Source organism: Tyto alba, unplaced genomic scaffold (genome assembly GCF_018691265.1).
Source record: "Tyto alba isolate M040663 unplaced genomic scaffold, T.alba_DEE_v4.0 Super-Scaffold_28, whole genome shotgun sequence".
Taxonomy (NCBI): Eukaryota; Metazoa; Chordata; class Aves; order Strigiformes; family Tytonidae; genus Tyto; species Tyto alba.
Genome location: NW_024881302.1, coordinates 2414996 through 2442590, shown reverse-complemented (window position 1 = coordinate 2442590; position 27595 = coordinate 2414996). Strand labels below are relative to the sequence as shown.

General features: G+C 48.0%; 1 protein-coding gene across 3 annotated transcripts in view; it reads left to right on the top strand.

The window, feature by feature from the left end:
- LMF1 (lipase maturation factor 1) overlaps nucleotides 1–27595 on the top strand; it is a 206544-nt gene that overhangs the window by 161917 nt on the left and 17032 nt on the right. For all 3 annotated transcript variants that reach the window (XM_042798474.1, XM_042798476.1, XM_042798475.1), the window contains 3 exons: nucleotides 15478–15655; nucleotides 18335–18488; nucleotides 21580–21763. In XM_042798474.1, coding sequence (XP_042654408.1) covers nucleotides 15478–15655; nucleotides 18335–18488; nucleotides 21580–21763 — 516 coding nt within the window. The remainder of the gene's footprint in view (nucleotides 1–15477; nucleotides 15656–18334; nucleotides 18489–21579; nucleotides 21764–27595) is intronic.

Genomic DNA, 27595 nt, shown 5'->3' with positions numbered 1-27595 from the left:
TAACTGCTCCACACTTCCTTCAGGTTTCTCCTCTTTTTTTTTTTTTTTTTTTTTTTTTTTTTTATTAAACATAGCACTTCTACTAAAATTTTTACATTCAGTACTTCATTTTTTATCCCTGAGGCTTTTGCAGGCTTGCTTTATTAAAATCAAATGGTAACCAGCCCCAAATAAGTCACTGGATTATTTTTTCTCAGTGCTTTTTCACGCCACAACTGTTTTCTATTTCTCCGGAGCCTGCAGAAGCCCACGGCCGATGGCTCGGGTCCGCGCCCGTACGTGTGTTAGCTCCGAACGTGCTGCGAGAGGTTGGTTTGGTGGAAAAATCCAGGTCATCCTGGATTTTGAAATACGCCCAGCCTTGGCTTTCGGTGACACTGAGTAGCCAACCCAAGTTAAATATTTTACTGCAGATGTTGCTAAGAGCTTAGAGTTACTGAAATTATGTACTTTAATGAGGCAAAAAAAAGTAGCTGCAGAAAGATATAAATCAGAGAAGCCACCAATGTTTTCCACCGTAGTGTCAAGCTGATCAGATGTGACATTCCCTTTACTTTTTCCTTGCACTTTCCTTATGCCTGCGGATGTGGTCGTGTCCTTTCCTTTTAACTTTAAAAGGAAAGGATGAGTTTCAATCTGAGTTGGGATTGAAATGCCAGTGAATTTGGGGAGCGGAGTCCCGATCCAGTTTTTGCAGCTGGCTGCTATGTCTCCACAATTGGTCAAACCAAAACCTTGGATTTGAGTTGTTTTGAGAGGGATTCGTAACAGAGATCCCATTTCCCTATGCCAGGGCTGTCTGAGATTTGAGGTACGCAGCCTGCCCATCTAAATTTATTCCAAAGAACATTGTTTTCCCCATACTCTGTCTTTAATACCAATTTAATCCAAATTTTACCAGGGCCTGGGCAGAAGTAGGCAGAAAGTTTGCTATCGGAATAGATTTTTTCTGATGTGTTCTCCTTCTCTAATGGGGTTTGCTCTTATTTTGGCAATTGTTAGATACGTCTAAATATTGTAGTAAAAAGTGAATTTCAGAGGAGCCTGCAATGACTGTATGTGGAAAGGGAATTGAAGTATTTTCGCCAGAAGTATTTTAGCATTCCTTCAATCAAGGAATATAAACAGTTCCATGTGACTTCAGACTGATCCAGGATTTGAGAGAGCAGGGTTTAATTCACATCGTTTCTTGCAGAGGGAATTTTGAACCCACACGTCTCTCAGTGAAGAATGTCCTAATTAGTAGAGAAAAGGATATTCTGGAAAAAGGGCTTTCACTTTCTAGTCTTAATGCTGTTCTACTTTATTACTGATAATTCAATAATCATCTAGCATTTATTACAGTGGAGTTCTGTGCTTTGCCATGTAATTGGTGAGCGAGTTACTGATTTATGCCTATTGACAGCCTATTCCAGGCTGCGATTAAGACAGGCTAGACCTCGAACAAGGATTATTTCTACTAGGGTGAAAAATGCTTTTGCTGAACACTTCTTTTCCTGTGTATTAATATTAGGAGATCATGCTTGCTCTGAAGCAGAAATGGCAAATGAAATGGCGTCTGTGGTTTGACCAACTCATGAGTCAAACCACGGGTTTGTCCTTGCAACGTCTCGGTCCTGCTGAAGCTGGTGGGAATTGCCCCGTGGAGCTGTGCGCTGGTCTCAGTCCCCTTGAGCCCCGTCGTGCCTCAAACCCAGGTACCTTTTGGGGAGAACCGAGGTGCCAGGGGTGCTGAGTGAGGTGTTCTTCTTCCCTGCTACTGGGTAAAACTAAACAGCCGCAATTTTGCCACTTGAGTAAGTGACCTTCTACTATTATTTTTTTTTTTTACTTTTTTGCACACGATTGAATTCAAAGCGCTGCCGTGTGGAAGTGCCTTTCCTTAGTCCCACATTCCATGTTCCTTAGGATATTCCCAAGGTCCTCTCATTCAAGGGGATGTATAATCAATCCACATAAAGGCAGTATTTCCTCTGCTGAGGGCTTCCCACATCCCCGCATCGTCTTAATTCATCCGTCTGACATTCCCTCCTAGTTCCCTGTCCACGAGAAGATGAGCTGTGTGCTCCATGGCTCACCAAAAGCTTTTTCAGCGTGACTCGCGGGCGGCGGGCAAGAAGACCCGCGGGCTCCTTCCCGAACCTTGCGTTACACGTAACCACCGCCCCGGGAGCTTTCGCAGGGACGACCCGCCAGCCGGAGGTCTGGCAGGGCAGGACCACGCCACGACCACCCCACGGCAGCCCCGTGGTTTCCCACGGGGACGGTCTCTGCCGTGGGTGCGCGACGCGCTGCAGCCCGCGGCACCGCAGGCGTTTGTCTGCATCCGCTTCCAGAAGCGCATCCAGCCCACAGCGCAAGCAGCCCGTGTAACTGTTTAGGTTTTTGACAGTTTTATAACCTTGAATTTGCACCTTATGGAAAACTATGACATTTCATGATTAATTGCCGCCTTGGAATTTTTCTTATGATGTCTTAATATCCGAGTATGGAGCAGACCTCAGCAGAGAGGAAAAATAAAAGCCGGCAGCAAAATGCTCCCAGAACAACTTGACTAGGCAAGTATTGCCCAGTCCAGCTAGTGCTGTCCAAAAGACATGGTTATATTTAGGGTTATTTTTCTAAAGCTGTAATGCTATTTACTAGGTGTCTAGCTCAAATTGGAAACCAGCTTGAAAAGAAGCTGTGAAACAATTTTTCATGGGTGCGTTCTTCAGTCACTTTTCAGTAGAAAGTTGGTTTTGATATTACAAACCAGCTGCTGGTTGTTAACCGAAACAGGCAAGAGCTTGTCATTAAACACCGCTGCTGTTGCACTCTAAGACCTTACTGCCATGCTAACAAGAAAAGAAAAACAATTTATCGTTTTTTTAGAGCCAGGTAACTGCCTTGAGCTTATTTGCCGTTGATCTGCCTTATCTTGCATCGGTCTCCACTGGTCACAGACCTGGCTTCGTAGCTGCTCCACGCTGACGTGCAAGCCACCCATCACACGCGTGTCCCCCGGCCGCAGGGGTTGGGACCTGGGGACACTCTGAGGTTTGGGGCTGTGCACGGGGCCAGAGCGGGTGCTCGAGGAGTCCGTAGCCTGACCCTATTGCCGATAGTACAAAAAAAAAAAAAAAAAAAAAAAAATACCAGGCACAGGATGGCAATTCCACTTGTGAGTCACCTCTGCAAGCTCAGATTTGAGGGTGTCCCACAAACCAGAATGATGGTCTTCAAGCATCCTAGGTGGGAGAAGGGTTCCTAGGGGGGTGCTCAGAGCTGGGTCTGGCCCATTTGATATTTTGATGAATCCACCAATTCTGATTGGAAAAAATCCTTTCCAACCTGCTCTCCCCATGGAGGGGACGGATCGGAGGGCAGAGCCTGACGTCCCTCCGGAGCTCTTTCCAACATAACCCGTCTGGAGATACCACTGAAGCAGAGCACTTCTGCTGGACTTCAACTTTACATTTGCAGTAAAAGTATTTTTAATGAGCGGGATGGAGCTGGTTAGTGAAACGCTTGGACCGTTAATAGATGTAGAAATTTTTTAATGTGCTGTTTGACTTTATTGATGAAATGAGCTAATCGGAACGAGTGCTGCTCTCGTGCCGAGTGAAGAAACCCAGGCGTGCTCTGGGGGAACAATACTTTGGTTTTGCACAGCGCTCTTGTCCTGCGGATGGATCCTGAAGCGTTTTGCAAACAGCACGTTTGGAGCTGCGGTGCTGGCGGGGGGACGTCGCCGCTCCTGGGCCGTGTGCCGGGGGGAGCGGCTGCCGGGTCCCGCGGGGATGCCGGCAAGGGCTGTGCTGCCCTGGCTGTAACAACCTGACCTGGAGTTTGGGTTGAGATCTTCTGCATCCTGCTTCTCCCAGCTTCACAGAAAATTCCATGGTCTCTTTTATGACCATGAGTAATCAGGAACTCGGTTTTACATCCTGTTTCAAAGTCCACACAAGGCCCCGTAATTACACACTAATACGTTTTTCTCGGGAATGAATCAGGGCCAGATCCTGATCTCATGCTGATACAAACCAACAGGGTAGTTCGCTCCAGTAGCTCTGCCTCTTCCTGCTCCACCTCCTCCTGATGGCAATAGTAACTTTGGTGGTGACCTGCCAAGTCTTCTGCTAATGGTTAGGGTTTTGAGTCGGTGCCTCGTAGGTATTACCTGCCTGCAGGGCTGGTTTAGGTTAGCAGCTAGAATTGTTTCTGAGTTATCCCTGTACAAGCTCAAAAGTTGAGGGTCTGTAGAGAGGGTCTCCCTTGCTCTTTTGCCACCCTCTTTTCATGTGCTGACATGTTCTCCATGGAGAAACTCTCTGTCCCAAACTTGGAGGACTTGGTCTTAACTGGACTTGCCTTCCTCACCTTAAACAGCATCCTCACCTAGGAGGTCTGCCACTAAACTCAGCTTTTTGGAGCAAATGGAGTAAAATCAGGAAGAAATTATCTGATATTGGTCCTCTAACGGAGGATGCTGCTGAAAAGCTCGGTGAGATTTTCTGGTCCATGAAAATGCTCTTTGGTCTTTAGTAAAAAAATAAAAAAGGTGTTGAAAGGGTTTTGCCATTAAGTGTCTTTGTGACAGCTTCCCTCTTTAGGAAGTAACTTTACTATCAGGGATGATGGAAGGATGTTGATAATTCAGAGCAGAATAGCAAAAAATTCCTTCCTTCTGTAAAATTATTCTTTCATTTTATATTGGTCCAACACTTACATAAGCAGTCCATCGGCAGATATTTAGCCTGTAATATATTAATGCGGAACACTGTAGCCTCTAGCAAAAGAGTGAACAGATCAAGCAACACCAAGAGATATTTTACATAACAAAGCTGCAGAGCAGAATAAATGTGTCAAAGTCAGTAATTTGGAGACATATCTCAGCTCTGCAGGAGCAGGACAGGAGGAGTCCGCTTGTGTTTGAGACCCAAAGCGAGCAACCAATCCTGAATTCACACAGTACTTTGGTCATCGAGTTAAACGTATAAAATTTCCTGCAGTAGGAATACTTCCTACGGCGTCTTGGGCTACCTGATAAATAAAAGAAGGTGAGTTTAACCCTTTTGGCACTGGACGTGTCTCTCACCCCTGTTTCCCAACCCCAGCGCTGGGTGTTTCGGATGGGCCAGCCTACACTGAGCCGCCGTCCGTCTGTCCGTCTCCTGACCGCTCATTACTGGAGGTCAGGTGGAGTGCTGAAGCCTGAGATTCATTTATATATATGTGTGCATATATATGTCTATATATATCTCTCTCAAACTATAATCGCTCCACTTTCACTCTCTTGCTTCTCTTTAAAATTTTTTCCATTGAAAATCTGGAAGTTGTGCTTATCCATAGAACTGCTCCGCAGTCAAATCCCATAATCTGTGGGAACTGCAGTAGGTGGTTCATATAGCTACAAATTAAAAATGAGTATGGAGTGAGAGATTTATATTGCTTCACATTTAGATCAAGAACAAATGTCGGGTATATAACAGGAATGGGAAGGGTTTGGTTCCCTATTGCTTTAGCACAGTTCTGTTTGTAACTTTAGACTAGGTCTTAGACCAGGGATTGCAAAAGCCTTACAGTGCAATTTGTAATATGTCAAAATGTGACCCGGTTCAAGGACAAGTTTTAGTGAAGATTGCTGCACAATTGCATTTATGCATCTGTAGTTATTTTAGTCCTCAATATTTCCATTATACATTTAAAAGTTCAGGGGAGTCTCCATCTATGTAAGTATTTAGAAATACTGACCTCTGCTTTTTAGGGATAAATGGGGGTCGTTTTTAACATAGTTGTTCGAGCTCCCAGTCATAATTGCTCAGGAAAACAGATCTGTATACAGCATGTGAATTATAAATTGCTTTGAATTCTAGTTAATTCCTCTGGCTTTAAATGAATCACTTGCCTATCTTCAGTCTATCTAGAGGTGCACAGCATGTGTGTGCCGTGGACATCTCAAGGTTTATTATTTTCTTATTTCTGTATTAAATGTGGTAATAATATGTGGGTTCTCTCCTATCATCTTGTGGGAAGGAAATACTCAGCCTTCGCCTATGAAATTGTGTTTTGGATACCAAATCTGGGCTGTTTCCTGACTCCACAATATTTCCAGTGAGCTGGGTAGGTGCTTCCACCCCTTTTGGAAACTCAAGGCTGAGGTCACTGTGGAGCATCCAGGTGTTCTGACATCCCCCAGCAGGTAAGGGATGCAGAAAGGGAGTTTGCTTTCTCTCGTGGGCTGTGGTTTGTAATGTGAATTAAGTCGAGATCACCCCATTGACTGGGCGCCCAAAAGTAAACCGAAGTCAAGCCACATTCCTCTTCCTCATCTTACTGTCACAACTGACTTTGCTCCTTTTGCTCCTGGTCCTTGCGATAGCTTTCTGAATTTCTGTGGGATTCACAAAACCATTTTATCTGCTCTTTAAAACAGAGCAAGTGGACAGAGGTAATTATTTTCCTGTGTATTTTTCTGCACTAAATAGCTCTGCAAAGCGGAGATTAAATGCTCATGCAAATATTTAATCAAGAAGTTAACAAGAGATTAGATTAATAATAGCGGAAAATTAAATGTTCTCGCTGCTGTCATTTAATGGGAATTTTTTACCCGTGCCTACAATAACTTTGGGGGAAAACTACATATATAAGTATTTTTCAAACTGAAACCAGATGGAGGAATGATAGCCTGTTTTTCTTTGTGGGAGGCTGTGTTTTCATGGTACGCAAGTAACTGGAGGCACGTTAAAATCAAATTTGGCTTTTGAGGCTTGTCCTTCTATCTCTTACAGGAAGGACCAACTTTTGATGTTATGAGTTTCAGCTTGTCCTAAGAGTAGGAGATTCTTTGGCGGCAGGGCCGCGGGTTTCAGAAGCGCGGAGTTAACCGCTTAGCCAAAACCCAAGCAGTGTATGCCCCCTTTGGAGAACGCTGGTATTTTTTTTTTTTTAAAGAACCATCCCTGGCACAGATGGCACAGAGACTGTGGGCGATGAAGTGTCCCCAAGGCAGCTGGTAGCGCTGGTGCTTCCAATTCCAGTGACACCAGTGTGCCACCATCCGCCTTTCACCCAGCCCGGCTGCAGGGTGCCCAGAGGAAAACCAGACAGAGAACAATTTGGCAGAGGAGTGATGCCGGGGGACTGGGCAAACGGATAGAGGTGGGCGATGGCAAATCTCCCTTGCCCTTGGTGTCACCTGAACCACCTGGATTTGTCCCCCTCTGCTCCAAGACATGGCCTGGTTGGGTCGTTTCCGAACTCCTGCTTCTCTCTGGCTCCCATGGGGAGCTGAGCAGCTCGTAGTGCCTTTGCTCAACCCCGGGAGGTAAGTCTGGCAGAGGCATTTCTCTCAGCTGAAACCTTTGCCATCGGCCCTGTGTGGCTGTGGAGTAGCACTGTTGTCACACGTGGGATGGAAAGGGATGGAGACCAGATTGTCCTGCTGGTGCCGAATGCCACTGCTTTCCCTGGTAGCTCACAACACACGCGTCCTTGGCTGCTGACATGGGCCCCTCCTCACGTCTTCTTCATGAGGATCCTTAAAATCCAGCTTCAAAGACTTTTTTTTCCTTTTCTTCTTCCCTTGGTGACATGCAAAGGCGATCGAGGAGCATTCTTAAGTTCTGGAGACCCAGCAGCAGGTCTGTCAGGAGGAGGGGGGTCTCTGCAGTCCTGGCCAGCTGAGCTGATCGCGTGTGGCTCCGGGGGTCTGCAGTGGGAAGATCCACACAGGACCCAGGTACTGCAGTTTTGGCAGCGGACAGACAAGCTGGGCTCTTTTTTCTCTCCAGCTTTCACGAGCACAGTGAGTAAGCCGTTGTTTATTTTGTGTGCAGGAGAGGAGGTTTACTTTTGTTTTTTCTACATCCTATTTTTTTTTTTTTAATTGATAAACTTGGTCTGTGTTTTGTCTTGAAATGATTAGTGCCTTTTTTGTAACAGTCATCACTAAAAAGTCACATCTCACATGGCTGTCGGTATAATTAATACCAGTAACAAAGCAGGATGACCTCAGCCACAAGCAGGGGAGAGCTGGAGAGTACTTAGCTGAGTTAGATCTTTTCAAATCATCTGAGTCTAAGGAATTCTATCCTAGGGCTGTTAAAGAGCTGGTTGTTGACATCCTGTCAGTGTTAGTGATTATCTTTGAGAATTCATAGAACATAGGTGAAGTAATGAAAAAGTGGAGAAGAGCTAATAAAGTACCTGTCCTCTAAAGAGAGAAAAAAGGAAGAGCCAGGACATTACAGAGCCATTACTGGATAACTACTGTGAAAAAAATGATGAAACATCCCATTTCTAAATACCTCCAGAAAACAAGGGGGATGACTACAGCCGTCGTGTTTTTGCCAAGGGCAGACCATGTAAAGCGGTCTTCTTCCCTTCATTGACAAAACAAGGCACGTGAATAGAGGATAAACAATCTATGCTTTTACTGAGGCTTTTGAAACTGTTTCACATAAAATCTCATAAACAACCCCAGAAAATGGGATCTGTAAGCAGTAGGAAATACTGTCCAGCGGACAAAACGGGTTGGAAAGTCTATTCAGCAGTTATCAATGGCTCACTGTCAGAGGGGAGGATTTATCAGGGGAGCTTCCCCAGGGTCTATCTAGGGATATTCAGCATTTTCATTAATGATGTCTAATATTAATAGACCACACTCAGGTAGAGGGTATTGGCGCACATGATGAATATTCAGAATAATCTTGGCAACGCTGTCGGGTTGGCAGGGCTGCACTGTTGTACAAAGGGCAGACATCCTACTGGAATATATAAATTCTTTGTGCTCAGAGTATATAAATCCTTCCTGCTTTCTGCCGCTGGTAAGGCTAGAGCTCAAAGCTGTGGCTCAGTTTTGGGCATTCTCTTCAGGAAAGATATGTCCCAGCTGGAGAAAATCCAGAGGACGGTGAGAATAAGCAGAGATCTAGAGCCTGGATTCACAAGGCAAGGTTGGACCAACTGGGATCATTTAATCCAAACGAGAACATTACTGGGAGGGAAGAGGCGGTGGACAAAGGGCAATTTTCACCTATATGAGAGGCTATTGCAGATAGAACAGTCTTTGATGGCAGTGAGCAGAGAAGGGGTCGTGGGATTAAACACTGTCAAGGAAGAGTCGGGCTAGATATTAGGAAAAATTTAAAGATAGTGAAGCAGGGGAACAGGTAGCCCAGCGAGGCCAGGGACCCGCCTCCATCACTCCACTCTTCTAGGAAGATTTCAGACAAACACACTACGGTGCAGGTCGAGACAATGCTACCTTGGGGCAGAGGGAAGACTGAACGGCTTCTTGAGGTCTCTTCCAGCCCTCTGCTCCTATGTTTTTCTCTTCAGATAAATTATAGTTCTTCCGGGCACCCCAATTTTCGCTCTTCTGTGCCAGTGGCTCGATATCAGAAAGCTCCAGTGCTGTGTGGTGGCCGTGTCCCCGTGCTCGGACGGAGCTCGCAAGCTCCAGCCAGCCCTTGACCGTGTTTAAGAGTTTACAGCCTGTTGTTGTTCCTTCTGGACAAATATACAGTCTGCTACACAGAATATGAGCTTCTCCTACCTACTGTATGTTTATAACAATCTGTGATTTAAAAAAATAAAAACCAGCCAAACAAAGAAGTCTAACCTGTAAAAAAGTTATGGGTGTAGGTGCCCGTTTTCTGACAGAGGGGTTTGGTAACAGTGCAGGGGACAGAAATGTAAGGAATAATTGTTCTTGGGCCTAGAACCAGGAAAACTACTTTTCCAAATTAATCCAGTGAGAGCCATGAATCCACAGTATTTCATATCACACTTCATAAAACTCCAGTCATAATCCATAAAACTGACATTATTAGATTAAAAACCTCAGTTCCTCCTATAAGGAGCTCGCTCATTAGACATGCTGTAGTTTTATAACCTTAAAGTTCCTACCCAATTACCATGATTAATACTGTGCTTTAATAAAAAATTTTTAAAAATCACCACAGGGGTTGATACCATCTGTTTGTTATAATTGTGCATTTAAATATTGTCCAGCAAGAGAAAGACACTCAGTAAACACAAATCAAGACCCAGGTAGGGAGGGCACAGCCCATCCACCGCGGCAGAGGTGGAGATACGGAGATACAGTTGGGTTGTGATCGTGGCGGGAGGACAGAAGGGCCAAGCCTGGCATGGTGCAAAGGCTGAAATTACTGTGAGATGCGTGCAGCAAACTCTTATTCTTCCTGCAGCCGATGGGGCAGGAGCAGCGACGCTCTCCATGCTCTGCCAGACCAGCAGCACCAGCTCCTGGAAGGGTTTGGTGTCCTTGCCCCCAAACGTGCGTGTGCAGGGGGTCCAGCACCCACACACCTGCCTTGCACATGGGTGAAATAAGTCTTTGGGAAGTTTGGTGGCTTACCCCAAATCACCAGCACCAGTGTCAGGCGTGCACACATCGGTTCCCAGGGCAGGAGGTGATGACACTTGGTGTTCCTGCCCGGGGCAGGGGGGGTTGGAACTGGACGATCTTGAAGGTCCCTTCCAACCCAAACCATTTGATGGTTCTACGATCAGAGCTCTCTGCCCTCACCGCCCTGAGAAATTCCTGTTAAATTAAACTTCCCAGTAGGAACCAGAGTGGCTCCACTTGTCCAGAGCAGGGAGAGCAGGACACGGAGGCTTAGGGGGTTTCACGCAGAAAAGGCAGGATTTAGGTAAATGTGTGCTGCTTGCCAAGGCAAATACTAGTTTGGATCGCAAAGGATCCACTAACGCGGGGCGATGCTGCGCTCGCAGGATCAGCGCTGCGGCAGACACCGCTCGCTCAGCTGACAAAGCTTTACCCTTAATGCTGGCCGGACACATCGATCAAATAACATACACCTTGTGCAAAAACGGCCACGATCCCCTTGGCTAGGACAGCTCCCCGTCAGCGTGTTCGAAAAATCATCTCTCTTTCCTGTTAGTTGACTTCGAAGCGGGAGTTCCTTTGAGGTTTATTTTCGCGAAGCTGGGGGGTTCCCGGTGCTCAGCCCGCCTCGGGCCGGGGGATAATATTAACCCGTGTTTGCATCCGCAGCCGGTGCCCGGCAGCAGTCGCAGCGGCTGGCACGAGCGTGGAGGCTCGGTCAGAATAACTGAAGTTAAAAATGTGTCGGGTTCGTGAGTCCACCCACAGACCAGAAAACGCCAAACTTGTATTATTTTTGAATCCCCTGATTTTTAAGGGCTGGTGGAAATAAGATATCTTGCTTCTGACTTCCAAGCAATAAAGGGAGGTGAATCACTGCTAGAAAAAAAACTCCCGTGGACCACCCAGTCGCTCTGTACAAAGCCGTAAAACGAGCCTCAGCAGAAGTGGCAAAGTGCAGAGCTGTTTTCTTAATATTACTGCAATTACGCAAGGCAAATCACATCAGAAAAGGATCAGAGTTTCCTAACAGAGTAGCTAAGTGAGAAGTGTGTTAATGACTAGAGGCTGATTAATATGCATTGAATTAAATCACATTTGGATCAAAGGAGGAGCACCAAACCTCAAATATAACATGTTATGTTCGAGGACCTAATGTGTATGTCATTCAGATTTAAATACTTTTTCTTTGCCTCGTAATTCTGGATAATTAGCCAACTCTGGATAAAAAAGTAATTATTTTTAAAGTAAATAATAGGTAGGACTTTTGTTATTTGCTGTAGTTGGTCAGATCTCTCATTTTTTTAAGGTTGTCTGTTACTGACAAGTCCTGCTGGGGTTTTGAAAATTGGACCTTGCAAATCATCCTATTTTAAAAAATGGTGCAAATCGTCTGAAGTGTGAAGTGACATGTTTTTAACATTTATTTGTCGTTGTTTTAATGAGAAAACATACATCTTTTTTAACAGAACACTGGCTGAAAGTCCTCAGACCAGAATCGCGCATGTGTTATTGTGGAATATGTATTTTGGGAGACCACCTCTTATTTTCGAGCGGGAGAGCGAGCATCACAGCGAGCCTGTTTCAGGGGAAAAACCCCTGAAAGCTGTAATCCCGGTGGCTGGGGGCACTCCGGGATAAACCACAGGGCAACTCCGGGGACCAGCACTTGGGCACGCAGGTATTTCGGAGGGGACTTGTCATTAAGGCAGTGGATTAGTTTTGGGTCCTATTTCAGGTTCTGCTGCGAGACTCCTTACGTGATCCTGAGTGAGTTTCTTTAAGGTGATATCCCCAGAGAGCGTTGCTGAAATAAGAATTAGGTGCCAAAATTCTTCCACTCTCTGCCTGTAACACAGCTGTAATACATCCTAATTTTAATCTTTGACCAGTATGTTTAGATTTAGTTTTTTCAGGACAGGAACTGCCCTCTTACTGTCCTGTTTGGCAATTCTAAAGTTACAACAGGTCCACGTTGCAATTGGAGCCTCCTCATGTTACGTGAGTATTACAAAATCCTGATAACAAACCCCCAGGTAATGGCCAAAAGCCCTTGAAAGCAAATTAAGTGTGCTGCTTATGAAGTAAGGTGGTGGGCTCATCCCCTTGTCCCCACGCGCGTGGCTGGCACGGCCATGGAGACCCTTCTCTGGAGCAAGCCCCAGCAGAGATCGAAGACCTCTGAGTGAGGTCAAGAGACGCTTCTCTAAAAGCCAAGGGCAGCATGAAGAGATATGTAAAAAATATATTGCAGTGTTCCTAGACATCCCAGGATTTAGCCAAAGACCTGCTCTGTTACATGATCTGTCTTGTGCTGTAGGAAGTTTTTCCATGATGGTTACGTGATATGTTACACCATGGGGTTGATACCTGCCAATACCCGTTTGAGCTTTCATCATCCTGGCCAGAGGAGAACCTGGGAGGTTCGGTAGGTTTTCCTTTTTGCCTGGGATGTAGCTTTTTGGTGTTCATTGTGGGGTTTTTGTGTATGTTGGAGAGGGCAGACCCAAGCCTGTGGTGGTCTCTTGCTCCCAAGAAGTCTCCTTGTGTTTGACTTGAGTCGGTCAGATGGGTTTCCTCCAGGGAAACACTGTCCTCGGGCGCACTGTGGGCTGGAGGAGCCCTGGAGAACTTCAGCTATGCCTCTTGGGTTTGTGGTCAGTCCTTCAGCTTCTGCATCTCCTCAGGGTTTCTGAAAGATTCGTCACTTGTTCACTGAGAGGAGGAGAGCGGTGGCGGGGCTGAGGTTAATCTGGCAGGAGCATGGTCCACACTGCAGCTCCTCTGCCTGCGGCGGGATGCTGGGGGGTTGTGGGTTTGTGTGTTGGGTCTTGCGCTGTCTTGAAAGTCTTCCTTGACCACATGGGCTAAAATTGTGAGTAAACAGTTCAGGGGAGGATAAAGTTCAGCTGTGTGAATGGAGAAGTGTTCTTTAAATAAACTAATAGTAGTGCCCATCAAGATTACAGCTTTCAACCCAGCTGGAAGGTGGGGAAGTTCTCATTATCTGGTCTGAAGGCTGAGAAATAAATTACTTTATTACATCAGGGCATTATTTTTCGACGTGTAATAGATTAAGTCAGCTTTATAACCTTCATTTTTTACGGATAAGATGGTGAGACTGCTTTCTTTTCTTTCCTTTTTTCCGCCTCTTTTGTTTTAACGTGTCTGAGGAACAGCTAGTTAATTAGGGCTAAAACCTAAGTAATGTGACTAATGGGAGAAGAATCCGAATCAGCCTCAAAACTCAAAATAGTCCCAAACAGGCATCAGCTGCTTTTCTCTTCTTGTCTTTGTGCGAGTGGATTCCCATGTATTGTTTTATGCCAACACGCTAAATCGCTCCTGACACGTTCCTTTGTGACCGCTGCGGTGGCTGGGCAGCCCCGGGGAAACCCAGATGTGCCTTTACGGCCACCACCCCGGGCTTGGCTTCGTTTGACACGTCGTTTTGCTGGCGCCGGAGCAAGTACACGACGTCCGTTGTGCATCTGGTGCGAGTCTCGGTGTCATCAAGGTTGAGCTGGAAGCAATCCCTTCTCTCGGATGAGACGCGGAGCGGTCAAACGCTTCGGACGCTTTTGGTTAAAAGCCACGTTGTGTGTGAAGGCGAAGCGAACGGGGTTTGTGAGTCTGTCAGTTCTCAGCACCCTGCGTGGTGCCAGCGCAGCGCGGGCTGCTGCTTTCCCAAGGTTAACGGGCAGATGGGATGAAACCGGGCTGTGCGACGTGCGGGGTGACGCACCATGGGTCGGGAGCGGAGGTGTCGGTGTGATGCCGGGAACTGCGTATTTGGAAATTGCTTATGTGCAGGGGACTTGGGTGCACTGGGTGGCAAGCACTGACGTGACACCCCGGCAGAGAAGATAAATGTGGCGTTAAAACACAGCAGGAGGGGTAGTTCTGGTTGAGCAAGAGAAATGTTAGCATCGCTGTACGAGTTGCTGGTGGGAGCCATCTGATACCCTCCGTGCGGTCCTTGTCGGCACCCAGGAAGGTTGAACTTTGCTCGGGTTGAGGAGATGGCTGCGGGGATAAGCAGGCAGGGAAGTCCTTTGGGAGAGGAGTCCAGAGCAGTTTGGCGTGCTTTAAAGAATAAAAACGGAGAAGGGATATAACTGTACAAATAAACCAGGGGGGTCTGTGAACAGGTAATAACTGGCTTAGACAAAAATAAGTATAGACTGGGCTTGAGTAAATTTAGCCTGGAAAAATAGAAATTAAAAACAACGGTTGTGAGGAAGCAGAAGTTGCTCTGTGCGTTCAGGTTTCTTTGAAGCTCTAATGAAAGGCTCTGGCAGGGGGGGGCCTTGAGCAGGGGTGTACCTGCACCTTCCCCGTGGCTGATGTGTGAACAGGGCGAGGAAGTGGCATCTCACAGCGGCAAAATGAAGCCGTGTGCTGTGAAGAGGTGATTCCTGACCAAGGCTAAACAGGCGGTGCCCAAAGACAACCTCCTGATGCTCGTTAGGACTTGCTGGAGAATGGCAAGAAGGTTCCTCATATTTTTCAAGTGATGGTAAGAGTAAGACAAAAAATAACGTGTGCCTACAAAAAGCCTTTCCCAATGAGTACAGATATTTATGGAGACTCCTCCAAAGGCTCACAGATTTTTCCACTTTCTCTGCCTTACACATGCAAGACATTCTCCTAAACGGCCAATAAAAGCTACAAGTAAAAAAAAAAAAAAAGCACCTCTTAAAAAATGCACACTTCTATATTTAATGCTGCTCTTTAATTAGAAGTTCCAGTATTTCCTCCTGAAGGGTTTCAGGAACATTGCTGTCACAGATACATCGGCATAAGCAGGAAGCGGACGATTCCCCTGGGGCCAAACCGCTGCGCCGTCACCGGGAGCACTATGGAAATCAAGTCACACTATACCCTGGCTGATCTTTCTCCTGCTGAAAGCAAGGGCAGAGCTCCTCTTGCAAACCAGTGGGGTACATTTGGGCCGTAGCCTGGGCAGGGAGGGGAAGGTTTGCCATTGTTGCAACCAAGGCAAATCGGCAAAGTATGTCCTGGGGTGCAAAGATCCAGCCGGCGTTTTCCTTCACCGCGCTTCTCCGTTGTCGTTTAAGCAGATGCAACACCCTCTGCTGCCTTCTTTCCCCGTTTAGGTGCTTCTGATCCTAAGTGGAAACCTGAGTTTCCTCAACTGGCTGACCATGGTGCCCAGCATCGCCTGCTTCGACGACGCCAGCCTGGGCTTCCTCTTCAGCTCCAGGCGAGGAGGGGTGAAAGAGCGGGTGGCGCAGATGCAGCTCGGAGATACAGCCAGGGAGCAGCTGCCCCTGGGTGAGTTATTCCTAAAAGCGGGGAAGAGTTTCACAGAAGTGTGTTTGGTGTGCTCATCTCAAAAGCTGTCATCTTCTGCTGGAGCAAACCTGGGTGGGCAGGGTCTGTGCCCCTGCGTGGTCTCATCCTGGGGGGGGGAGAGTGCCTGGACCGCGGGTGCTAGGTCTGCACGAGCACCCTGCTTGCCTGGTTAAGTGACTGGACGTGAGGTTGGTCTTCCAGAAAGAACCAAATCGATTGTTGATCTGTTGAGGGTCCGACAACTCTTGCTAACTGGGAAAAAGACCTGGCTGCTGGGAAAGTGGACGTTCCCCGTTCACTTGGAGGAGGCGAGAGGAGCAACTGCAGCATGGGCACTGTCAGGGCAGGGAGCGAGTTCCCCAAAGCAGGGAGGAGGTGAACTCCTGTTCGTACTGCCAGTATGGAAAAGCAAATACAGGGGGGTTTGTAACTGAACAAAAGGAATCAATGTGGCTGATGTTTCCTTCTGGAGGGAGTATTCAAGCAGCCCTGTTCCAGAAGATCGCTTGCAGAAGCCACACTGGGATATTTTTCATGGGGCTGCATAACAGATGTAAAGTTGTGTTTGTAACATTTTTATAAACCGCATATAAGCAACAAATTGTCTATAATATCAACAACAATCACAGATGCTTATTTTTAAATATACTAAACATCTGTCAGAAGAATGAAAAATGTCAACAAGATACAGCATCTGTCTCTATTCCTTTCTCATCTACCAAGAAACACGGCTTAACACAGAAGCGTTAGTTCCAGCAAAGCTAATGCAGTTTCATTAAACTTTCTGTGTCTCCTATCTTACATATTTTGCTGGAAGAAATCTTTAACAACTTTTCCCCTCAGAAGCTTTTCTTGAGAGGCCGTGAGAGCCCACAGAATTCCTACCAACTATATTTTTGCAGCCAGTCCCAAAAAACACTCAAGTTGCACCTTCCTTTCTGGAGGAGAAGCCAAAGGGCATCTCTTTGGTATGGCACTTGGTGAGTCACCGTGACGGGGAGGTAGAGCCATTTTTGAGGAACTTTCTCTTTTTCTATGATATTCTCCAGAACACTTTACCGAGCCAGGGTGCCCAAGCAAGGAGAACCATCCGTAGGTACCACTGGAGTGTAGATGTGTCCCTGTTCTGGGCTTTTAAAAAGGAGTAATCCATAAGTAAAGGGTAGGGTATCTGTAGTATTCTGAGTGAATTTGGATTTCTGCATATTTTTTTCTGCTAACAAAGCAGAGGCTGTTGAGCTGGTGCTGATGGATTGTGTGGCAAGAGGCTTAGAGGAGGCCTCACCCCTGGGTCACCAGAGCAGAAGACAGGAGGGTACCCAGCCATGCCCGGCTCGTGACTGGATTTTACAAGGCTCTGGCCACATCCTTGAAGTGTGTGTGTGTGTGTCTGTGTGTGTATAATGAAACGTGTGTCCTACTGAGACCTCGAATTCCCATTGCTAGTGCTCAGCTCCTGCCTGCTGGATCCAGATCTTGTTGGCTCGCATCCCATGCTCCTTCCCCAAGTTTTGCTCCATCCTTGCCATGTAGCCTTTTTTTTTTTTTCCTCGTATTAAACCCTTTTTCTCTATGACGGAGTAGCTGTTGACCCCAAGGGCGTGATGACGATCACCACAGGCTGAAGGATGAGCAGTTTGTGCGTGGCCATAAACTGTGGCCTGAGGAGCCGCTGACGCTGCCCGTATGGTGGAGGGCTCTGTGTCTGTACCTGCTCTTTAATTACAGGAAGTTCAGCCCATCTAAAAGAGAAAAAAAATGCCCAACAGACTTAAACTGCTCTCACAGCAGCACAGGGGGCGAGGGGAGGCATCTCAGCGAGCTCCTTCCCAAACCAAATGATTCTCCAGAAATGTTCTCAGACTAAACAATTATTAATAGCTTCTGAGAGAGGTTCAAATAAACATCCCTCTCCTGCAGAGATAAGGGGAAAGCTACATGCAATTGCTTTGAATCTGATCCTTTGACTGTTAATGTTAAATAAATTTAAAATGGCCATAAGGGTAGGAACCCCTCAGGGGTCACGTCTGCTTATTTGTCTGATTGCAGTAGGTGTCTCCTTCGACTGAAATCCAGCACAGCCCTGCGCTGCTCCTGCAAACCGGCTACCAAAGCGCTGGTGAAGCAACACACGGCTCATACATAAATGCTAAGCAGTAGAGATTTTGCAAAAGGAAAACGAGGTTTGAATGGAGCTAGTGAGCGAGGGGGTAGAAAATGCAAGAAATAAGTCTGGGTGGTGAGAGGAGGAGGCAGCCACGGGCCGGGACAGAGCCCCGGGGAGCTGGAGGCACTCCACACACGGCTTACAAACCAGGAGGGCAATTTTGAGCAAGGTGCTAGTGCCAGCTGTGTTTTTTCCCCTGTCTTAAAGCAATGATTAATCTTGAATTTTAGACATTTTTCTTTTTAGCCCTTTCTCAGACTATTTAGAGAAAGGCAGATCTCTGGAGCGATAGCGTATGGCCCTTGGCAAGGTCGGGTTGATTACGGCTGAGCGTTTGTCAGCCCCAGCCCGAGAGCCAAGAGCCGCTGTGAGCACCGGGGCAGGGTCCCAGCCGCCGGGATGGGGGGGTCTGGCAGGGGAGCGGGGGGAGCAGAGCCCATCGCCGGTGGTGAAATCACTTTCTTCTGGTCTGCTTTTTGCATCCCAAACAGGCTGCTACGTCCGCAAAGTGGTGAACATCTCCTTTGGCCTCCTGCTTGCTTATCTCAGCATCCCGGTTGTCCTAAACCTGCTCAGCTCCAGACAAGTCATGAACACGTCGTTCGACCCTCTCAGAATAGTGAACACCTACGGAGCTTTCGGGAGGTACCTGTATTTCAGTGGCACATTGTGCAGCTCTGCTCCTCTCGCCCGTGTAGTCTGATAGCCGGTCTGTGTGCCTTAAACCTAAATGGAAACCCTTCCAGTAGCCGGTAGACTTGGAGTATCTGTTTACGAGAGAGAAGGAGAAAAGGAGCAGGTTTCTTTCCCACTGAATTACAGTTTATTTTCTTTGAGCCACTTTTGGTGAGCTCATTATATTGATGTAACAACTGTAATAGCAGGATGAAAATATCCATAAGAGAGTTCATCCAGTGGATAGTCTTCACCATCACCAGCCCGCTGTATTTATGGTGAACTTCTCTTCCCCTGCGCGCGTTTGCTTTCTCTCATGTAAATATTCACATAAGCTATTGGGTAGCAGATTTTAGGCCAACAAAAGGAAGTGCTTTTTCCAACGAGTGACTTGGGGAATTCGTTGCTACAGGAAGCTGTGGAGACAAAAGTATAAATGGCCTCAAAAAAGAACGAGATTGCGAGGGCAGACCTAGCAGCAGTCTGGCCGCTGCCTTCAGCTCAGGAAATCCTGCTTATGGGTGCAAGGTGGGACTGGGCAAGGGAAGCATCTCCAGCTGTGTTTGCAACCAGACTGGTTTTTCAACACCTGAGTCGGGGTTTTCTGGGGGCAGGTCACCAGGCTTAGGTCAGGTTAGGTTGGGCTCACCATAAGTGTTCTTGTGTGCTGTCCCTCCCAGCCTCTTCCTGACCAGGACAACTGAGAAAATGCTAAAAAACAGGGCTTCATCAGAATAACTTGCCCCAGGGGCAACAACAGAGCCAGTCTTGTCTGCATGGACCTCTGGCTTTGCCACCACCTTGTCGTGGTGGCCAGGGGGTGTTCCCCAGTGGTCTGAGCCCAGGGGTGGGATGGGCAGCTCTGGGGTTAGTGGGCTCTGGACAAGGTCCCACAGGAGACGCCAACACTAATTAAATAGGTTTTTTAGAAGGTGAAGCAGGTTGGCTGTTGAGAGGGCTGGCTCAGCAGATGGTTGAAGGGGAGGAGCAGGTCCACTGTGAGCACTGGAGATACAGAGGACACCTGGAGCACATCAAATTAATACAGTGTTTTCTCCAGTTTTTCAAATAGCAGAGATTTCTGTGGAAGGAGGAAAGTTAGAAAAAAACATGATTAGAAATATCAACGCTAATTGTTGAAAATGCTGAAGTTTCTCCTTTTTTTTGGGAGAGGGAGAAATAACCCCTGAACCTCTTTGAAGGCTGAAGTGGTGAAGCTACAGGAGATTGTTTTCTTTGGGTTGTTCTTTTTCTTCTTCAGTCTATGGTTTTTGTTTCAACAGTTACCAGAACCTAAAGAGCATGTGATGAAATGCTGCTGTAATATGTTTGTAATTCCAGCCTATGTAAACCAATAAAAAGAGGATTGCAGCTTATAATGAATATACGATTATGTGAAACTTGACATATTTTGAATCACACAGTAGGAACATACTTTTATTAGTAATTTGGTGTCCCTGATTTACAGTGTGTTTCTAACCATTGGGCAGCTGGCCACGGCTCATAACTCAGCCCAGTGTATAATATGGAACTTGGCTGGAGAATCCAGAAATCTATTAAATGTAGGTAACAATTATAAATGGAGACGTACAGTATTCCTTGGGTTGCAAGCATCTATCACTGGAAGCCATTGGGGGAGAAGGTGGAGGTTGTGCGTTTCCAAACTTTCGGTTTCTTGGGTTGGAGGAGGAGGGACCAAAGTAGTAAAAAATTAAAAGGGTGTTGGGAGTTGGACAACTTTGATAGGCAGGATTACGCAGTGATGTGTTCGTTATGGAAAGCAGCTCTCCAGTGTAGGCGAGCGTCACTGACAGGTCATTGAGAACTTGATGATGGTGTTTTCACGTGGGCTTTCCATGGCCTGGACAGCTCGCTGTCCCACTGCTCTACCACCTTGCTGTGCAGAGAGAGTCCAGCCAAGCAGCAAAGGCTGCCGTGACCTGCCATAAAGCTGGGGTGCTTTTTAAGCAAGTTTCTATACATCGACTGGATATGGGGGGCTTTTTTTGTTTTCATTTTTCTGCTTTTCTTGGCTTGGTTTGCATTGGGTCATACATTCCCTCCTCCTCCTCTTGCTGAGTAATAGCTCCATGAGACCTGTCTTCCAGCCAGGATGGTGAAATGTTTGGACACGTAGAGACTGTTGTTAATGGTGCCCGAAGAGTCAGCTCCTGGGGGGTGCTCCGTATGGGGCCAGCCACCTCCCCACGGCTCAAGTAGCTGTAGCCAGTTAACGTGGGCTCACTGCGAGCCTGTCCTGCCCTTGGCCATGGCCAAGGCTCGTGCCGGGGCTCAGCACCCCGTGGCCAGCGGCGCTGCGGGGAGAGCCAGGCCCGCAAAGGGGACGCTGGAGTGGTCCCAACTGGAAGTTGCTCTGCTGATCCCACAGCTGGAGGTGTCAGGGCCAGACCTGCAAAGGCAGGATTTCTGTGCACAGCCACCTGTGAAACTTCCCCTGCCGATATCACCGGTGGCCGTGCTGTTAGGGCATCCGCACGTGACGGTTACCAGCCTGTATTTTTGCACATGGCTCACGCTAAAAACCTGGAGATGGAACTATGTTTTGTGACCATCCTTCATCGCCGCTTTCCCTTATCATCAGGAGTTTGTAGTCAGAGAGCTCTTGTATCATGGGAGTCATCAAAGTAAGAGAAACAAAGGTTTTCTTCAGAAACACGGGGCAAAGAGAGAGGTTGGTGCAGATTGAAAATTCTTGTGTGGGACTTGGGAGACACTTGTTATATTCTCTCAGTGTCTTGGACAAGTGTTAGACTCTGATCTAGAAAGACAGACCCATTGATTTCGGAAGGAATCACCTTGTTGGGCTTCAGTCCTTCCCCCGACTGGCACAACTGCAGTGTGGGAGGGCGTGAAAATTGGAGTTTTCCATCTGCTTTGTTGCTGAAGAGACAAGTCTGCTGGATAGGCAGGTTGTCTGTAGCTTGACCCACCAGGATCCAGCTGTGCCCCGAGGCCGTTGAGGTAGTTGCCGTGTAGACGCTCGTGAACTGGCGTTTTACATGACTTGAGACAAATAACCATATCGTGTTGTGTCCCGCAGCATTACCAAGGAGAGAACAGAAGTTGTCCTTCAGGGGACATCCAGCCTGGATCCCAATGACCCCGCTGCTGTCTGGGAGGAGTACGACTTCAAATGCAAGCCCGGGGACTTGAAGAGGAGGCCGTGCTTCATCACCCCCTACCACTACCGCCTGGACTGGCTTATGTGGTTCGCTGCCTTCCAGGTACGTCCCTTTGGGTGTCCTGAGACTTGGGTGTCCCTGGACCAGGAAAAAACAGTTTCTATGAATTTGCTATGTGCTGGTGTGGGTGAGGGGATATTTGAAGCCCCCCGGCTGAGTTAATTATGTTAAGAAAAAAAATTGCATTCCTGAAGGATGTCCGCCGCTAGCGTAATGAAACTCTTGGAAATTTGATGTGAGGCTTTTTTAAATATTTCTCGGCAATACCAAGGGTTGAAGGCATTGAGAAAGGCCCTGGACTGGCCAGAAGCTGCCTTGCAGGGTGTCGGGACTGGCCGGGGCTGGCAGCACCCCCAGCCCGAGCCCGCATCCCCCTCGGGGACACCCCTGGGGACACCGGCAGTGGCGCCCACTGCTCGCCTGCCTACACCTGGATGTAGGGTCCTTCAAAATATTTTCCCCACGTGGTCTCAGCAAACGGGTGGCAGCCATAAAGTAAAAGAGAGAAGAGGAGGGAAAACTTGTAAAATTAATTGGTTTGTATCTTTTAGCCTATTCTGCAAAATCTCATTTGCATGAGCATGAGAGCTTGGACTGGGTTGTACAAAGCTGGGGCTTACAGCAGTGGCATGAGGCAAACCCATCTCAGATTATCACGGGTTTTTCTCTTTGTTCCTGTATCCTCTCCCGGCGTATCCTCTTCCCTCACTCCTCTCCCCCTGCCCCAAACTTCTCTGTTTGCTTTCTTTGTGGTATTTTCATTTAGGCGCCTTTTGGATTCCTCAGCAATGACATAACCATTGCTCTTTGGCTATGGTTTTATATTTACCCCGCTAGTTTTTGTGTGCTGGAATTTCATTTAATCTGCATTAGGTATGCTTATCCCTCAGCGGGCCAACAGCAAAGGCTAGAACTCAAGCCAGCAGCGGTGCCCAGCATCACACAAAGGTGCAGAAGGTTGACTGGGAGCTGTTGGTTTAAATCTGATTGTATTTTGGGAGGGCTCTGGCAGCAGAGAAGAAATCCAGCTTGCCCAACCAAAGGTTGTATCTGCGGAGGAGAGAAATGTTTCTGAGATGAGAGGAAAGCTGTTTGTTTCCAGGGCAGGAATATCCCGAAGGCTTTAAAATACAAAATGATCTCAGGTTTAAAAACCAAACGAGGACGGGGCGTAAATACTGATGCATCAGAGGCGAGCACGGCTGTGCCGGTGCTGAGAGACGCCGTTAACCCCAGCTCCGTCTCTCCGCAGAGCCCGGCCGGGTGCTGAGTGACTGGGATGTACGGGCCAGCCTGGGGAGGAGGAGGAGGAGGAGGAAGAGGAAGTAACACGGCCTCCTTCGCATCGTTGTTATTAGTTTTTACTTCACTGAGAGGTTCCCCTGAGTCTTTCTGTTCGCCTGGGCTGGAGTGCATGCCTGCCAAGGCGTCTGTCCATGCCGGCTGATTAGCAGTAATTAGCGCTGGGGGTCTCCGTGCGGTGGCGGGAGGGGGGTGCTCGCCCCCCAACTTGGGTGGGTGCAGCTGGAGGTGGGTGTCAGTCCCTCCCCGTTGCCGTGGTGATGGGTCTGTTAACCCTTCCAGCGTGTGCATCCAGTACCCGCTGCCGCGCGCCCTCGTCCCCTCCTGCCGATGGGGACTTTCCCCTGACCCCCCACCCCATGCACACAGGTCTCCATGAAGCAATTTCAGATCCCGCTCAGAAGAGATATTAACCAAAGGTTCAAAAAAGAGAGAAAAGCAAAAATAAAAATCTGAAAAGCAGAGGTGATTCATATTGAAAATAACGGGAAGGCAAGTAGCCTAGGCACAGTAGCAAGCACTTTCAAATCTGGATGTTTAGGCGTGTATATACCTGCTTAAGCGTGGAAATAAATCTCATTTGGAGTGGCCGAATGTTCGTTGGAAAACTGTGAGCTGTATATTTGGTGCTAGCTGTCTCCCCGGGGGAAGCTGGCTGTCCTGCTGTCCCCCCCCCAGCCCCGCTGCCGCAGCCAGGAGACGTCGCCGTCGTTCGGCTGTTGTTTAGACTTGAGTCACGCAGAGCTGCAGAAAGGATGAGAAACCAGAAGCCGAAACCCCAGAAGAAGTTTGTGAAGCCAGGCAAGTTTTGCAAACCCTGTACAGTAGTTTACGGAGTCCATAAAACCAAGTTACTTCAGCCTCTGGATTAGATTTAATTTGTTTTTAAAAGTTCTGGATTTTTTCTACGCCACTGCTCGCCGTCTGCCCCATCGCTTCCTGAGCAGGCGGCCGCGGGGCTGGTTTTGCAGTTCGTTGGCGGTGGCCAGGTAAGGAGCTGACATATCCAGCTCTGACAGGCTGCAGAAAACCTGGGGACTTGGGGGGAAGATATTTACCATCCCTTTGTGCTGCTCGTGACAGGTTCCTCTTTGCACCTCATCACCACTTGACATATGACGCCTTCCTTCGCTCAGGGCTTCCTGCGAAACTTTCTGCCTCGGCTAGAGCCGCAGGATTCGCTTTGAAGGGCCGGAGCGGGGGGGTGCAGGGCCCTTGGCATGGCCCTGGCACGGGCCCACGAGGAGCCACGGTGGTGCCCCGCCTCGGAATTGCAGTTTTATTAGTCGACTGCCTCTTAATTACCCTGCCAGTAGCGCCGCAATTATATGTAATGTAGCATGGCATTATTTTCCAGGAAACAATTTTCGTGATGTTAATTTTATTATCTAAATATAATATGCCTTTTCACTCGTTTGCTAAATCCCCTCTTTGTTTTGCATGTCTCGACATCCCGAGGGTGCAGTAGCTCTGAATTGAAGCCCTTCATTTAGTTCTGGCAGGGACATAACCCGCCCAGAAACGTGTCTGCGCTGCTTCTTCCCCGTCTGCAGAAAGGGAAGAACTCCCACCAACCGGCAGCGGCGGGTGGGAATCGGCGCGACCCTTTTCGGTGGTTTCTCAGCAGCAGCCGCCTCGGACGGGACCCCCTTTGCTCCATCTCCCAGCTGAGAACCTGTGTGCGAAGTGCGCTGGGGTGGTCTCGACAAAACCAGCGTGCTCAGGAACTGATGTTCAGGTGCTTGTCGGTGAGGTCGGTCGCTCCGGATCACTTACCTCCATCGCAACAGTTTAAACCAAGGTCTGAGCCAGCTTAGTGCGCGTACACGTTTCTGAGAGGAGCTAACTGGAAAGGACGGCTCTTTGCATTTTTGCAGATGCCACCGAGCCGTGAGCACAAGAGAGGGCAAGGTCTGAAAGCCCAGCGATCTTGCTGGTTTTGGTCCGAGCAGAGAGGAGAGACGTGCGCGGTGCTGCGCACAGGCAGGACCCGGGATGGGCTGGAGCAGAGCATCCTGCTCCGGGAAAGCTGCTCGGGCTGAGCGTGCATCACGGGTGTGAAAAGGCAAACGCGGTGCCGCGGTAGGCGAGCAGGCGTTTGGCGGGCCTGTGTCACCCTCCCGCTACCCTCAGCCGAGCCCCCACTTCGGGAGGGGTGCAGGGGACTGGCCAGGGTGCAGAGGAGGGACCCGCAGAAGGAGCAGCGGGGCAGAAACCTTCTCTCACAGCAGCAGATCTGCGTGGGCATCCTCGTGTCAAAACCGGTTTGGAATAGGTTGTCACCTCCTGCAAGGGGGGAGAACAGCAATCTGGTTTCCGTGTCCCCGTGGAGGAGGGAGGAAGTGATGGACAAAATGGCAGAATATGATTTGATCTCAGGAAAATTCAGGTTAAGCATTAGGAAAAACCTTCACCCCTTGACTCTATTGTGTTAGTGCAAAGGCATCCTGTTTTTGCAGAAGCTGGAGACAAATCGTGAGAGCTTTGTCTGTCCTCCAGCTCCTGATGGCAACGCTCCTGTGATGATTTGACTTCTCGTTCCTGGTGGGCATTTGTGGAAGGAGCCCAGCCATCCCAACCCAGAGCTGAGCTGTGCTGTGCCGCTGGTACCAAAAGTGTTGCAGTTTTTGGCAGCCTGTGCGTGGATTCAGCATCGCTGATAAATCAGAACCAGAAAACAAAATACTGCTCATAGTTTTGGGGCTTCAAGTTGGTCACTTTTCCTGGTAGCGGGATGTCTTGGACTTTACAAAAGCCAGTTGTTTATCATACCAAAGATTTGTTCTTCACCAGCGGGCAGCAGTAAAAAGCCTGCAGTGCTCTGAATAAAGAAAAATCAAAGGGAAGGCTTTCCCCCTCCTTACTGTGCCATAAAGGTTATTTATCCTGTTCAGGGACTGCGTTTGGCCAACGCGAAGGCACGCTCTTGGTGCCTACCAAATAATAACTACTCAAAAAATAACAAAGCTAATGCCGCCCTCATATTGGTTTTTTTTTTTTAAAGCCCAGTGTCTTTTTGCACTGAGCCTCAGAGCTGCTCCAGATGTCTGTGGGTGTCGGGGCTGGCACCGAAGCCGCTCGGGCTGGTGGCCCGTGTCACGGTGTCCTGCAGGGCTCTGCAAACCGTCAGCAGCCCCACGGCAGAGCAGCGCTGGCGATGCACCGAGCAGCAGCGTGGGTTTTCCAGGTACGATGTCTAAGTTTATTTATAAACTTCAGCTGCCTCCCTAAGAGAAGAGAGAAACTTCAGCGGCGGGATTGATGCTCCGAGGATCTCCCCTGACTGGTAGCAGGGAGCCGTGATGGAGGCTTCACGTTTTCACCCAGGAACTGGGAGAGCTGAGAGAAAGCAGCCCTGCTTACAGAGAAGGCAGATTAATATTTTTGTGAAATATTTTATTCAAGCTTCTGTTATCTCAGTCTTCCAGCCAGAAGGTGCTTACAGGAAAAAGCTGCATGGCAGCAGAATGGAGGAGGAGGTGTGTGTAATGTAATAAAACCTAAACCTCATGCACAGTGTACTAAGCACAGCCTTTTACATTTCCTTTCTTCCCCCTTCTAAAAATATAGGCCTCAATTCACTTCCATTTTCCATTGCAGCATTCATACATTTTGGTCCATGTTCAGCACGTAAGAATTTTATTTTCTTCTTTTAACTGTGATTACTTGTCTCCCTGTGAATATGAATCATTTCAAGCCCCCGAGCTGCATTTAGACAAACTGCAGCCTGGATCATGGGCAGACTCACCTCTAGTAGTAATACCGTGATGGAAGTGCTCAGAAACCCAAACAAGACCGATAGCCTATCGTGCCACGGACTGTATAAATACCGAGTAAGACCTTGTCTATGCAGGGAATAATTATTGTCTACAGTGGCTATTGTATCTCTCTGTCTAGACTCTATTCTGGAACAAAGTGACTTTTCTTTCCAAATACAGAGGTGATACGGGAGCTATGCCAGGTGCACGATTTCCCTGCATAGGCAAGATCTAAGAGCCAGTTCCCAACGTCTTGCTCCGCTCTCTCACGCAGCCTTTTATTCCTCAGCCTGGACCTGCTGCTTTCCCAAGAATTTTCTAACAGGACGGGCTAAGGGATGGCTTATAGTGGGGCTTGAGAAGCTGCCCCTGCTGAAATACTATACATTGAGCCAGGCCTGCGGAGAAATGGCTTGCCTCTTTGGGAAACTAATAGAAAGAAGGGGATGTGGTTATTGGAGATAATGAGAAAGTGATGTGACCTGACGTAGCCTTTGACCTTCCTTGGTTAAGTCGCTTGGGTAGCAGGATGGTAGCAAACGGCGATGAGCTGCAATATTATAAAAAAGCAAAGGCCTGCATTAGTTCCACCCTCTTCTCTGTGAGACGTGGATTATTTCTCCAGCTGATAGCTCAAGTTCCCTAAACAGCAACAACTGAAGGCGCTCAGCTACAGAGGTGGAAACAGCAGCATAAACAGCAATGTGAATATTGGGTGAAAATACCCAGGATGGTGGAGTTACCGCTTGCTTTACATCCCGCAGTGGGTAGGCTGTGACGCGAAAAATGCCCCTTATGACATAGCGCGGGAAAT